The sequence below is a fragment of the Microcaecilia unicolor genome, chromosome 3, assembly GCF_901765095.1.
Source record: "Microcaecilia unicolor chromosome 3, aMicUni1.1, whole genome shotgun sequence".
NCBI classification, from domain to species: domain Eukaryota; kingdom Metazoa; phylum Chordata; class Amphibia; order Gymnophiona; family Siphonopidae; genus Microcaecilia; species Microcaecilia unicolor.
Window position 1 is genome coordinate 149,507,688 of NC_044033.1, and position 14,694 is coordinate 149,522,381.

Sequence of the window (14,694 nt, forward strand, 5' to 3'; positions counted from 1 at the left end):
ACATAGAAGAAAGACAGTCCCTGCTCAAAGAGCTTACAATCTAATAGACAAAAAATAAATAAAGTAAGCAAATCAAATCAATTAATGTGAACGGGAAGGAAGAGAGGAGGGTAGGTGGAGGCGAGTGGTTACAAGTGGTTACGAGTCAAAAGCAATGTTAAAGAGGCGGGCTTTCAGTCTAGATTTAAAGGTGGCCAAGGATGGGTCAAGACGTAGGGGCTCAGGAAGTTTATTCCAGGCGTAGGGTGCAGCGAGACAAAAGGCGCGAAGTCTGGAGTTGGCAGTAGTGGAGAAGGGAACAGATAAGAAGGATTTATCCATGGAGCGGAGTGCACGGGAAGGGGTGTAGGGAAGGACGAGTGTGGAGAGATACTGGGGAGCAGCAGAGTGAATACATTTATAGGTTAGTAGAAGAAGTTTGAACAGGATGCGAAAACGGATAGGGAGCCAGTGAAGGGTCTTGAGGAGAGGGGTAGTATGAGTAAAGCGACCCTGGCGGAAGATGAGACGGGCAGCAGAGTTTTGAACCGACTGGAGAGGGGAGAGGTGACTAAGTGGGAGGCCAGCAAGAAGCAGATTGCAGTAGTCTAAACGAGAGGTGACAAGGGTGTGGACAAGGGTTTTGGTAGAGTGCTCGGAAAGAAAGGGGCGGATTTTACGGATGTTGTAAAGAAAGAAACGACAGGTCTTGGCGGTCTGCTGGATATGAGCAGAGAAGGAGAGAGAAGAGTCAAAGATGACCCCAAGGTTTCGAGCTGAGGAGACAGGGAGAATGAGAGAGCCATCAACAGAAATAGAAAAATATAACTTAAGCACAAAAATAGTGCTTACATTTAGGTGCTAAAGTTATAGAATGAGAGAGGAATGCATGGAACAAGGGGCTTTACAGATAATAGGAGGCCACAATACTCACATAATCTGTGTAAATGTATGCTTATACACAGGGCTTTTTTTGAGGGGGTACTTGGGGGTACTGAGTACCACCACCTTTTCTATTGTCTGCTAAAATTGACCCATGGTCCTCAAGTTTTAATGAAAGAGTTCAGGATCTACACACCAATTCTGCCTTGTCATAGATTCTATGACTGGTTGCAGGGGGCCTGGCTATTGTGGGGTGGGTCCCCTCAATGATCATCCCACCCCTGAAGGGTGGCCTGGCATTTGAGTACCGGCACCTTTTTCACTAGAAAAAATTCACTGCTTATACATATAATTTATTTAAGGTTTCAATATGTAATACAATAGCATTACCATACTTCTGGGATACATAGGAATCCTAGCAAAAATATATATAAAAGGAAAAAGAAGAAACATAATTTCATCCACAACTTAGGAAACTGGATCCATGAAAAAAGAAAAATAATAACTAAAAGTAATTAGTACAACTGAAAGGTCATACCCTAAGATATCCTCTCTAGCCAGTCAAAACAGTGAACATATGAGTTTACATAATAACATAAAATCTTCTTTAGCCCTTACAAAATCTTCCAGTTGTTTGGGGACAAAAATACTGAAACAGTACATACCAGGCTATATGACAGGCTCAGATATTATGGCCAGTCCTATTAGAGCAGCAAGCAGGTCCCTGGAGTAGCCTAGTGGTCAGTGCAGTACACTATGGAGAAGAGGACCCAGGCACATAATCCGCTTTAACTGTGCCATTTGTGGTGGAAGGTGTGAGTCCTCCAAAACCCAACAAAACCCTGCTGGAGCTACATATATGTGACACCTGCAGCCATAAGGGCTATTGTAGTAGTGTGCAGTTGGGTACAGTAGGTTTTTGGTGGGTTTTGGAGGGCTCATTATACAATATAAGGGAGCAATGGTGAGATGTGTACCTGGGATCTTTTAGGCGAAGTCCACTGCAGTACCCTCTAGGGTACCCCACTGCTCTGCTGGATTGTCTGTGTGGCCAGGTTACTAAGAATTCTGGCTCCTCCTACATCCCAATGGCTTGCTTTTCACTTGGATTTTTTATTTTAATAAACCAAAAGGATAAACGCACAGAGCACTAAACCATCTAGCAAGTGGCCATTAAAAAAAAAAAAAAAAAGATGTTTTTGCTGTTTTGAAAATGGCTGTATTTGCTATTTGGATTCTGAACGTTTTGAGCAAAACGTCCAAAGTTGTACTTAGACTATAACTACACATGTAAATTCTGGAACACCCACGAAATGCCCATTTCCCCGCCTATAACCACTCCCCTTTTTGCCTACACACATTAGAATTTAGGTGCAGTTCATTATAGAATATGTTTAGCGAGTTGTGCACGTAAATTCTAATTATTGCCAATTAATGCTCATTATTGCTTAAGTGCTGATTAGCTTGTTAAGCCAATTAAGTTGCACATGTTGTTATAGAAAATACCTAGATTTTGGTGCAGATCTTTAGGCACACTATATAGAATCCAGCAGTTTTAGTAAATCGTGGGGTCGATATTCAATGCAAGTCAACGGGCCAGGAACGGCTCCTCGCCAGTTAAATCTCCTATTCAGGGTTAACTGGTCATTTTCAGCTGCACTTAACCAGTTAGCACCGCTGAAAATAGCAGGTTAGGCCCTTATGCACCTTTGTAAAAGGACCTTTCAGTGCTGAATATTGCACTTAACTTGGAAATTCTGTGCTGTTGCCTGGACATGGCCTGACATTGAAATTCTGGATTTAGCACCGGTCAGCAAAACGCTGATCGCTGCTGGCTGAATATTGGGCCCATGTACTTTTGCTTTAAGAATTTATGCAAATCTTATGGGTATAAAGTACGCACCATCATTGTACCAATGCAAACTGTTTAAAAATTGCCCCTGAAAGGCTGCAATTATTTTGCTCCACGTTCACAGGATGCCAGCTTCAAACTCAAAATCACTTTTTATGGCACATTGTTACGTAATGGTTGCTGTCTGTTTTGAAGAATCCAATTTTAGAAATCAAAGTCGTTTTTGAGGTGGAGAAGGATACAATCAGATAAAGGGACTAGGTTACATTTTATATGTAACACATTTCTCTTGAAACAAATCTACGTCATAAGTGCATATATACTTAAAATGCAGCTAGAATGCTTATCCAAACGTGTTCTTCTTTGTATGTAGCTTACGATCAGCTATATCGATCTAATGATGCCCACGGCAGACCGCCAGCTCCAGCTGAAACGTCAATATTGTTTTGAATGTAGCTGTTATCGGTGCCGAACCCAAGACAAGGTAAAGCACACTAAGTTAAGATATCTCAATATTTTGAAATCAGTTTTCATTGTGCCTGAAAATTCTCATATGTCAGTGGAGGAGTCAGGTTTTCAGGATACCCACAATGAATATTCATGAGAGAGATTTGCATGCACTGCCTCCACTACATGCAAATCTCTCTCATGAATATTCTTTGTGGGTATCCTGAAAACTGGCTGGGGTGCTTCCAGGACCAGGTTTAAGAACCACTGCTATAGGTTGTTTCCCTGATTATCTGGCAATACTGTTTCTCGTCCTCCTTGTCTCTGCAGAAAGAATTAGGCAAATGACCTCTAGTATCAGTGCCACTTGTAGTCCTGCAAAAGATAAGCAAAACCAGCAACAGCCGAGGAACTGTTTAAATTGTATTCCAGATGCCTTCATGTCTGTAGCGTATTTATTTTTGTGATAAATTATTTACAGTAATTGAGCCCTGATTTAAATCTGCTTCTTAGCACTGACTCATAGACTTTAACACCAGCTCTCCCTTGATTTTTTTTTCCAGTTTTTCCATGTTGCCATAATTGGAATGTCATGCAAAGATGAACAGCATCATTGTGTCAGTCAGAAAGTACTGGGGAGCAGTATAAGGTCAAGCAGAGATTATCAAATATTTCTGTAAGCATCTGGGAAAGTATGTTTTAAGACAAGCCTGGACTGGGGTCAAAGTGCGAGCCTTTTGTATAATAAGTGGGACTTTATTCCATAGAAGTAATGCAAGAATGAGATAAGATTGAAATTGGGAAGGGGTAATAAAATCAAGGAACAGTGCTAGATTACCTACTAAGTATGTGCCCAGAATCCCCCCCCCCCCCCCCCCACACCCAGGATGATGGGTCCTTCATTCATGTAAGATAACTGTGTGCAGGCAGTATTATTGAAGAGAAACAATAAAAAAAATGAATAAATAAGGAAAAATACATGGGCTAATATTCAAAGGCAATTTGGAGTTTGCTGGCAGCTAATAAAAACATAATTGCCCTGTCCGTGTATTAAAAAAGGTATATAGACAATATTGGGCCATTTAAATCACTAAGGGGGGCCCCTTTACTAAGGCATTGTAGACCTCATGCAGGCCTACCTTGCGCTAAAAAAGCACTACCATGGGACGTACTGAGGCATCCTGCGGTAGTGTTCCTTTTAGCACATGCTAATCCTATGCCAGGAAAATTTTTTTTTTTCAGCGTGGGGGCATGCTCATGGGTGGAGAGTAGGTATACCTTCAGTAATCGGGTAGCACAGGCATATTACCACACGCTACCCGATTAGCATGGGAGTAGCTCAGGAGTCTTTACCACTTCCTAAATAGGTGGTGGTAAGGGCTCTTTCCACTTCCAAACTGAGACAAAAAAATTAACTCGCAGCTTAGGCGGGAAAAAGGAAACTGTTAATTCTGTAAAAACTTTACAAACAAGACAGTCACCGTCTGCTGGCCAAACAAGGGAAATGCACTTCATAAAATAATACAGGTCATAGGTTTGGAACCCCCACCCCCCTGTTTTGCCACTGATGGTGGAAATACGTTTGTAGATGGGACGGACAAAAACTACTGCATGGCAGATCCAGCAATGACATCCCCGAGGATCCCCCGAGCCTGGCTCCTGGAACACTTGAGATAGGAATTAGGGTAAACGTCTTTAAAACAGCTTTGAATTTTTGAAAGGATCCTTCTAAATGTAGATGAGTAGGAAGAGCATTTCATAATGAAGGGCTCACAACACTAAAGATTTTTGTTCCGATTAAGTCATAGTATAACTGTTGCAATGAGGGAACTGCAAGACAGTTGGATTGTTAAGATCTGAAGTTTCTGTGCTTTTATATTTAGCAAATCCTGAAACTTTTATCCCATGTCTTTATAAAACTCTAGAATCCTTTAGTGCTATATCAGGTTACTCTGTAAATTGGACAAAAACCAAATGCCCTTGAATTGTTTTTTGTCATAGATCACATATCTACCTATTAGATGGTGCCCAGATCAAATTACGTATTTAGATATTCATATTTTTCCTAAGTGAGAAAAAAACTCTTCAAATATATATTGATAAATCAATAAAGCAAACACTCGTGTGACAATTATATATAAATCCCAGTGGCTTGTTTGTGCATTTTTCCCTTTGACCTTTTTTTTTTTTTCTAAAGTGATCACAAATGAAAAATGCACTGAGCAGAAAACACCTACAAAACGTCTAGGAAATGGCCATTGTTGAAACAAAAAGATGTTTTTCTGGTTCGAAAATGGCCATTTTCGCCACTTGATTCTTGAGCGTTTTCAGCAAAAGTCCAAAGTTGGATTTAGATGGCATATTGGAAATGCCCCTCTTAATGTTTTCATGCATTTCTACACATTGGGCAACAAGCATTTTCCAACTGTCTCAGTCAGCTGTGATGTCTTCCATCTCCTTCCAGGTAGTCAATCCATTGTATAGATCCCTCTTGACTGTATTTCTCCAAGTCAGTTTCAGTCTTCCTTCTCTTCTCAGTCCACTAGCAGATCTTCATTTTAGTATGACTTTGGGATGACGATGGTCTTTCATGCATAAAATGTGTCCTATCAACTGGACTCTGCATTCAGTAATGAGATTCTGAAGATTACAGTTGCTTTTCCTCAGTATCTCATCATTTGTGATGTGATCTGTTAGTCACATCTAAGATTATCCTCAAGCATTGCTGGTGAAATGCATCCAGTTTCTTTCCTATCTTGGTTGATATCTTCCAGGTTTCACTGGCATACAGTGCAGTTGGTAAGACAGTGGAGTGATAAAGTTGCAATTTTGTTTTTATACTGATCAATTTTGCTGATCATATTAAGCACAATTGATAAAACGCTGCCACCGCCTTTCCAATTCTAGAATTCACATCTCTCAATGTCACCATTGTTTGACATAACATACGTTACTGTGCAAAAAATACAAGCCAAAGAAAAACCACACAGTGTGGAGGTGCACTTGATCCCCACGAAACAAGTAGGAGAAAACAAAGGAGGGGTGGGGAAAATAAGCTTTATCCAAACAATAGGGGAGACATAAATTTTAATAACACAATGATATTTATTGCAAATGGTTGACTCAATACAGCCGTGTTTCGCCGCCGTAGCACCTTCTTCAGGAGTCTATAAAAACAAATACAGTAACAAATATAAAACATGACTATTACAAAGGAAATGTATCTATATATACATATATATATTGATATCTCTATATAGATATAGATATTTTTTTAATTTCAAATCGACATCTAAAAAGCATATATGAATAAAAATAAACATACATAAAATATAAATACAAAAACAAGATCATAAACATAGTCAAATCAATAAGATAAATAATATTGAATAATATTGTTATTAAAATGGTGTTGCAAGGTAAATAAATACATGAATAATAAAAAAAAAATGCATATAAAAGAAACAGATTCATATAAAAGAAAACATCAAAGAATATATGAAAAAAATATATATATATAAAAACTTTTTGAATTGTGGTGTATTTTCATATATGATTCCATAAACACTATACAGCAAAAATCAACAGTATATGATGGTTTACATATATAAATGTCCAGAAATCTTTTATGCAAACTCTGGCAGTGAAGATGACTTTTAAAATTCCTAGGGAGGGGGCCTGGAACTGGAAGGGAGGGAAGGAGGAAGGTAGGGATGACGATCCTGGAACTGGGAGGGAGGGAGGGGGAACCCTGAAACTCGGAGGGAGGGGGGGCCCTGGCACACACTCGCATCCAGTCTCACTCTCTCTCTCTCTCACAGAGTCACTCTCACACACTCTCTCAAACATATACACTCCAAGGAAAACCTTCCTAGCGCCTGTTTCATTTGTGTCAGAAACGGGCCTTTTTTTTACTAGTGTGTGTGTGTATATATATATATATAAATATATATACATTTCCTTTGTAATATTCATGTTTTATATTTGTTACTGTGCAAAAAATAAACATTTATATTTCTAAAATGGCTGACTTAAAGATTTATGTTCTAGCATATTGTGGCAAGGAATAGGGGAGAGACCCTGTGAAACGGTTAGCTTTCCCTGGCTCTTGCCTTATTTACTGTAGAAAACCTCCTTTCAAAACAGTCCGTTCTTATTTCAGTAAGCAAAGCAGTAGCTGTGCTGACCCTGGGAGAAGGGAGAGAGGAAATTCAGGTCCCAGGCAGTCTAAACTAAAAGTCGGCTGGATTTGTAGGATCTGCAGGGGAAGGAAATCCCAGTCAGTTACCCTGAGAGCTCAACCAGGATACACTTCTGACTGCTTCTGGGTTCCAGGGGTGTAGCCAGACCTTGACAGGAGGTGGAGCCAGAGCCCAAAGTGTGTGTGTGTGGGGGAGGGGGCACATTTTGGCCCGCCTGCCTGCTGCTGCTGCCACCACCACCCCCCCACTTCTGCTGCACGATGGTAACCTAGCTGGTGGGGGTCCCCAACCCCTGCCAGCTGAAGCATTTGTACTTTGCTGGTCTCACATTGCCTGCCCTGCTCTGTTCTCAGTCACGCCATGCACGCTCGTTTTAATGAAACTGAGTATGCACAAAGTGTCGCACATGCTCAGTTTCACTAAAACCAGCGTGCATGGCATGACTGAGAAGAGCAATGCGGCGACACCAGCACATGACAAATGCTTATGCTGGCGGGGGTAGGGGACCCCCGCCAGCCAAACTGAAGGCCCCAGAGCCAATTTGGGGGGGGGGGGCTCAGTCCCCTATGGCCCCCTGTAGCTACACCACTGGTTCCAGCCAGCAGGGGCATGGAATCCCATATAACAGCAGGGCCTTAACAGAGAAGAGGGGAGACTTGTAGGAGGAGTCCCAGTCTGCAGCTGTTTGAGGAAACCACAGTGAGGAGGAGATGGGCACCGCTTGAGAAGGTATTTCCCTGCTGCCGTTGCTTTTAAAAATGATTTTGGAGCTGTTGGACTGGGGAGGCATCCCACTGGGCTGGACTCCATGGCTGCTGTTTGGGCCTGAAGGAAGGAGTTCCACGGCAGGGTAGTAGTATTCCCACCGGACCTCTTTGCCAAACTCAGTAGGGCAGGGCAAAGCCCTGGATTGCTCTGACTGTTTGCCTGACTTGGATAAGGTTACCATATTTGCTGAGACAAAAAAGAGGACACAAAATAAAATTCAGCCCCGCCCAGCCATACCCTTTGTCATGCCCCAAGCCCTCCACTACACCCCCTTGTCACACCCCAGCCCCACCCCACTAGGTTAATGGCTTGTGATAAGGTGTCAGACCCAAAATGGAGCACGGCAATTGTCATTTTGACGCAGGTCCGTTTGCGTTTTTTAAAAAAAGGCATTTTTTTGTAGGTGCGCTAAAAAATAATTTTACACTTGCCCAAAACACGTGTCTAAACTACCGCAGGCCATTTTTCAGCGCACCTTAGTACAAGGACCCCATTGTTTGCAAAGAGAACAAGAATGGAGAACAGCCTGAGCTGGACTTTGGCCTGGGTTTGTTTGTTTTTCTTTTGGTGGCAGCTGTGAAGACAGTCTGAGTTGGATTGCAGGCTGTGGGCTTTTGTTTAAGCAGGCAGGATTTGAACCTGCTGAGTTTTATTTTGTTTGTTTGTTGCTTCCAGGAGGTTGTGGGGAGAGTCCTGTGAGAAAAGGATTGGGCGGAGACCTCCCTCCTCTTGTCCCAAAAGGATGAGGTTTATAGGGGCTATTTTAAGAATGTGAGCACTGTTATGGGGCCTGTTTTTGACTAGAATGTATGCTTATTTTGATGTGAATGAACTGTACTGCTCACGCTTGGCTGTTTGTTGGACCCTAGCCTATTCTCTAACCTGCTGTAGCACACCAGTTTTTGGATTTGTTTCAGAAGCCTTCTATCCTCTAAGTGAGGACTGTCATTGTGAACTGAAGGCCTTATTATTTGTTCTGTGCTGACTCCAGTGATGTGTTGAACTACCTGCTGAATCTCTTCCTGTGTTTTACCTGAGTTTCTGCACTGCTGAATTCGAGATATTTTCCCTGAATGTCTTGCCTACCATGCTGGGCGTGACAATATAAATGACTATGTGCCCATTTTGACCCGTAGTTATTATAGACATTTATGTTTCTAAAATGGATGCTCCTACTGTATATAACCAGAGCATAAAATTCCATTTCTCTATGTATTTTAGAACAAGTGCCATAGAAAATGAGACATCCCAACCTGGACATCTTAATTATAATTTGTACACTACACTGTATTCCATCCCCACTGGGAATGAAAAGTAAAGCTGTCCCCTGCTTTTCTGAAGTCTGTGAATTTTATAGTTTTTCTGTTAACATATTCATGAGGAAATATATTTATTTATTTATTTAAAACATTTATATAGTCACCCAAAGTGGTTTACAATTTATATAAAAACATAAAACCCACAAATCAGCTCAACCCATCCAACATCAATCACCATCCTCTGTTATTAACCTGTTCACAGCTACTGCATCATACTGGAAACTGACAGATTTTTAGCTTCTTCCAAAAGCTAAGATAATATATTTCCACCCTTTGGGCCTCTTTTACAAAGCCACACTACCGATTCTCGATTCTCGGTTTGGCAAATGGGAGGAAGCCCATTCAATTCCTATGGACTTCCTCTCATTTGCCACACGGGAATCACTAGTATGGCTTTGTAAATGAAGCCCTTAATTTCCCTGATGTATTCCACAGGGATGGAGCTGCTCCAAAAAAAAAAAAAAGATTCTCTTCCTCACTTTGCCTTCCTCTTCTGCTTTGTAGAAGAAATCACCAACAGTTCTCCTTGACTGAAACGTAATGGTGCCATAGGCACATATGGTACTAGACTATTTAGTTATTTACTTATTTGGATTTATTTACCGCCTTTTTGAAGGAACTCACTCAAGGTGATATACAGTAGGAATAAATCAAATATATGCAATAGCCAATTACAGCAGTAAAATATTCAAATAAGACAAAGTATGGCATAGTGTACTACTTACAATGTTACACAATACATAATAAAACATTTTAATAGACAGCGTAAGGTATAAGCAAAGGTGAAACATATAGATAGGTATAAGAGTAAGAGGAGTTAGAAAATAAGTTAGAAAATCTTCTTCAGTAACGACTGAAGCAAAGAGTTCATCCAGTCTCTCTGCTGTGACCTGGGAATCGAACCAAGTTAATGGGATCTCAGAAGTACTCCCAGCAAACAGAACTAATGTATATAAGAGATGGCCTGGAAACATCAGGTCGCAGCTTGGTGACCTGATGCTGGGCCGTAAAATAACCCTAGCTTTTAGCTGTTATTACTTTACAGGCTATACTTGTGCTTAACCCGCAGTGACTTGAATAACACTGTCTTAGAGCAAGACAAACCTGCATTAGTGCCCTTCAATTCACATTAAGGGCAAATAAGGTGGGTTATGCCCCAACACAGCTTGAGATAACCTCCCCCCATAGTGTATTAATGGCTTCTCTCTTAAAAGATAATTTTACTCTTTGAGTAATATGCAGTACTCAAACTGAGACACAACAGGCAATGACAGTCACACTCTATGATTTAAAAATGTCTAGTTAACCAGAGACGGTAAGAGATTTAAAAATACAATTCACTTTTGAGCTGGTGGGTATGGAAGATCATGGCTGAAAACTCAATTCACAAATCACAAATGTGTTTCAGACATTTCCTTTTTCAGTGATGCTAAAATAAAATTCTCTCTTATGGTTTCTCCTGCAGCATTTCAACCTTTCTGCAATGCCAATCATCTGACCCCCTTCAACAGTACAATCCATTTTAAAGATGCTATGTATGAGTCAACAGAGTGTGAAGACAGAGAATAAACTAGAGATAGGCAAGAAAGTGAGAAAGGGTATGCTGATATTTTTAAAGGACAATCAAAAACAAAAAGGTAGAAGGTATTTTCATAAGCATGCTGTGCTTTGCTTAACCCTTACAATACCTTACTTTTCAATCCTATGTTAGATTCATAGGGGTATAGTAACATTTTTAAATATAACCTATATATTCTATGTTGAACAGATTACACCTCTCCATGCCTGACAGTCAAAATGTATAGATTTGTTCAAAACCATATTGAATTAAATAGATTTCAACCTGATTCAATTCTGTAAAAATTCAGGAGGTAATATTAAGCCTGCAGCAGCCAGTGATTTTCAAGCTGCAGACAGAACTGAACCCAGATAGTCAATACTGGGTAATGTTCGGATTCCGGCAATGAATATCTGGGTATGTATGGTCACCAGAAATTTAACCGAGCACTGGTTGATATTCAGACCAGTGCCCGGTTAGCCTAACAGATAAAGTTAGGACAGCTTTTTTGCTCTCCTAACCCTGGGCCCTATTTACAAAGGCACAGTAGCATAAGAATATTATGAACACTAACTGTGTAGATGCTCATAATATTCCTATGGGCATCTACACAGGTAGCATGTGCTAACTTTTAGCACATGCTAAAAACACTAGCGCGCCTTTGTAAACAGGGCCCTTTTGGGCTCATTTTCAAAAGAGGACGTCTATCTTTCGACATAAATCGGAAGATGGACGTCCTTCTTCCAAAGACGTCCAAATCGGTATAATCCAAACCCGATTTTGGATGTCGCCAACTGCAGTCCATCGCAAGGACGTCCAAATTTCAAGGGGGTGTGTCAGAGGCGTAGCGAAAGCAGGACTTGGGCGTGCCTAACACTTGGACGACTTTGACCCATAATCAAAAAAAGCAAGGATGTCCCTGATGAACACTTGGGACATTTTCACCTGGACTTGTTTTTATTAAGGCACAAAAAGGTGCCCGAAATGACCAGATGACCACCGGAGAGAATTGAGGATGACCTCCCAGTACTCCCCCAGTGGTCACTAACCCTCTCCCACCCTCAAAAAACATCTTTAAAAATATGTCGTGCCAGCCTCAGATGTCATACTCAGGTCCATGACAGCACACGCAGGTCCTGGGATCAGTTTTAGTGGGTACTGCAGTACACTTCAGACAGGCGGACCCAGGCCCATACCCCCCTTACCTGTTACATTTGTGGAGGAAACAGCGAGCTCTCCAAAACCCACCAAAACCCCACTCTACCCATATATAGGTGCCCCCCTTCACCCGTAAGGGCTATGGTAATGGTGTACAGTTGTGAGTAGTGGGTTTTGGAGGGCTCAGCACACAAGGTAAGGGAGCTATGTACCTGCAAGCAATTTATGAAGTCCACTGCAGTGCCCCCCTAGGGTGCCCGGTTGGTGTCCTGGCATGTCAGAGGGACCAATGCACTACAAATGCTGGCTCCTCCCACTTCCAAATGGCTTGCATTAGGACATTTTTGACATGCATGTCTTTGGTTTTGAAAATTGCCGAAAGTCAGAAACGTCCATGTCTAGGGACATCCAAATTTAAGGATTTGCACGTCTCTGACTGTATTTTCGAAACAAAAGATGGACTTTCATCTTTTTTTGAAAATACAGTTTTCCCCGCCCCTGGATTTGGGCGTTCTGCAAAGACGTCCAAATCGCAACTTGGACCTTTCTTTTGAAAATGCCCCTCCACGTGTGTCAAGCTAACTGGGCACTGATCTGAATATCGACCGGTGCTTCATTTCTTCCACTATCTTTTTAACCATGTTAACAGCCTACCAGAAGTTAACTGGGCACTGGTCAGTATTCAGACCAGTGCCCGGTTAGCTTGACAGATAAAGGACCCTGTTTACTAAGCTGTGATAGCATTTTTAGTGTGTGCTGAACGCCAGAGTTGCCCATTTGTTTCTGTGGGCAACTTAGCGTTTAGCACGTACTAATCAGTGCACTTTAAAAATGCTAATGCGCCCTTAGCGCTGCTTAGTGAACAGGGCCCAAAGTTAGGACAGCAAAAAAACTGAACCAAACTTTGTGAAAAGGTAGGCACTTACAGGAAAATCCTATAACCTAGGCACTCACATGTTTAGCATTTAAGTTACTCACAAACCTGCCACTCTTAGGCACTCACAGCAGCTCTATGGTGTATGTGCAATCATCTAAATGTTATATGCATTAATACCAGTTACGCAAATATTCTGTAATGGAAAATAAATAGTAACATAGTAGATGACGGCAGAAAAAGACCTGCACGGTCCATCCAGTCTGCCCAACAAGATAACTCATATTTGCTGCTTTTTGTGTATACCCTACTTTGATTTGTACCTGTGCTCTTCAGGGCATAGACCGTATAAGTCTGCCCAGCACTATCCTCACCTCCCAACCACCAGCCCTGCCTCCCAACCACCGGCTCTGGCACAGACCGTACAAGTCTGTCCAGCACTATCCCTGCCTCCCAACCACCAGTCCCGCTTCCCACCACCGGCTCTGGCACAGACCGTATAAGTCTGCCCAGCACTATCCCCACCTCCTAACCACCAGCCCTGCTGGTGGTTGAGAACAGGAGATTGAGAACAGGAGACGGTAAGAGGCTATCTAGCCCATTTATGGATTGAAGCCAGTAGGCGTACCTTGCTGGCAGTAGGTGGAGTCACAAGTACATACAAAAGCAAACGCTATCGAAAGCAATAGGAAAAGATCATTGGAAACAACGGACTGCCCATGTGTGGTCCATCTGCAAAAAGTCAACAGCTGTCCCAATTGGAAAGGCAGTGCCTTAAAATGTGGAGGACAAAAGATTTTTTTTAATTTTTACTTATTTGACAGCTTTTTAATTTATTTGAAAGCGTCCCATATGTAGATACAAATAAATGTCACTAAAACATCTAACCTTAAGTTTGTACGTTAGGCAATGAAGAGTTAAATGACTTGTCCAAAGGCACAAGGGACATCAGTGGGATTTGACCTTTGACATCCCTGATTCTCAACCTACTGCTCTAACCACTCAGCTCCTCCTCCTCCTTACCCTTAGTTCTGCCTAAAATCAGAGTAGATTTATGCTCAATTGACTTCTGTCACCCAATTCCAGATAACGGTGATCCCCAGAGTCTCATGTATATTGCAATATAACTGATAATATATTACTTTATTCCAAACAGAGGAATGTCAAATAACTTGAATATAGGAGATTACATGGTTGTATACCTTGATAAACATTTATTACAAATTTCTATTGCATTTCATACAGATACATCAAAGATAACTTTGAAAAAAGAAATACGTAAATCCCACTGTGAAATAAACCCATTTATAACCCCAGGGCTCCCTTTTTGCTTATATTATAAGCATCTGTTTTTCAGTTAGTAGGAGAAGAACTAGGGTTGCCTGCAGCCATTTTGGAGTATTCAAGTCAGGTTCCTTGAAACAGCATGCTCACAAAACATGGTCCATGTTGGGACCCAGTCAAGCTGGCTCAGAAGTTGTGATTTTAATACACTTTGTTATATCTAGCACGATATGGCACAAAATGGTTTTTTTTTAAATGAATAATGTGCGATGATGCTTTGACTGAAATGTGCTTATACATTTTCAGAGGGACTATCACAGACATGTCAAATCTTAGAACAGTTTTTTAAAGTGGCATTTTGCAGCAAGATA

General features: G+C 41.4%; 1 protein-coding gene across 1 annotated transcript in view; it reads left to right on the forward strand.

Moving 5' to 3' along the window:
* The window catches only part of SMYD3 (SET and MYND domain containing 3), an 804,855-nt gene that overhangs the window by 677,911 nt on the left and 112,250 nt on the right, over positions 1-14,694 (forward strand). The window contains exon 9 of the mRNA XM_030196460.1: positions 3,087-3,197. Within this exon, the coding sequence (XP_030052320.1) occupies positions 3,087-3,197 (111 nt within the window). The remainder of the gene's footprint in view (positions 1-3,086; positions 3,198-14,694) is intronic.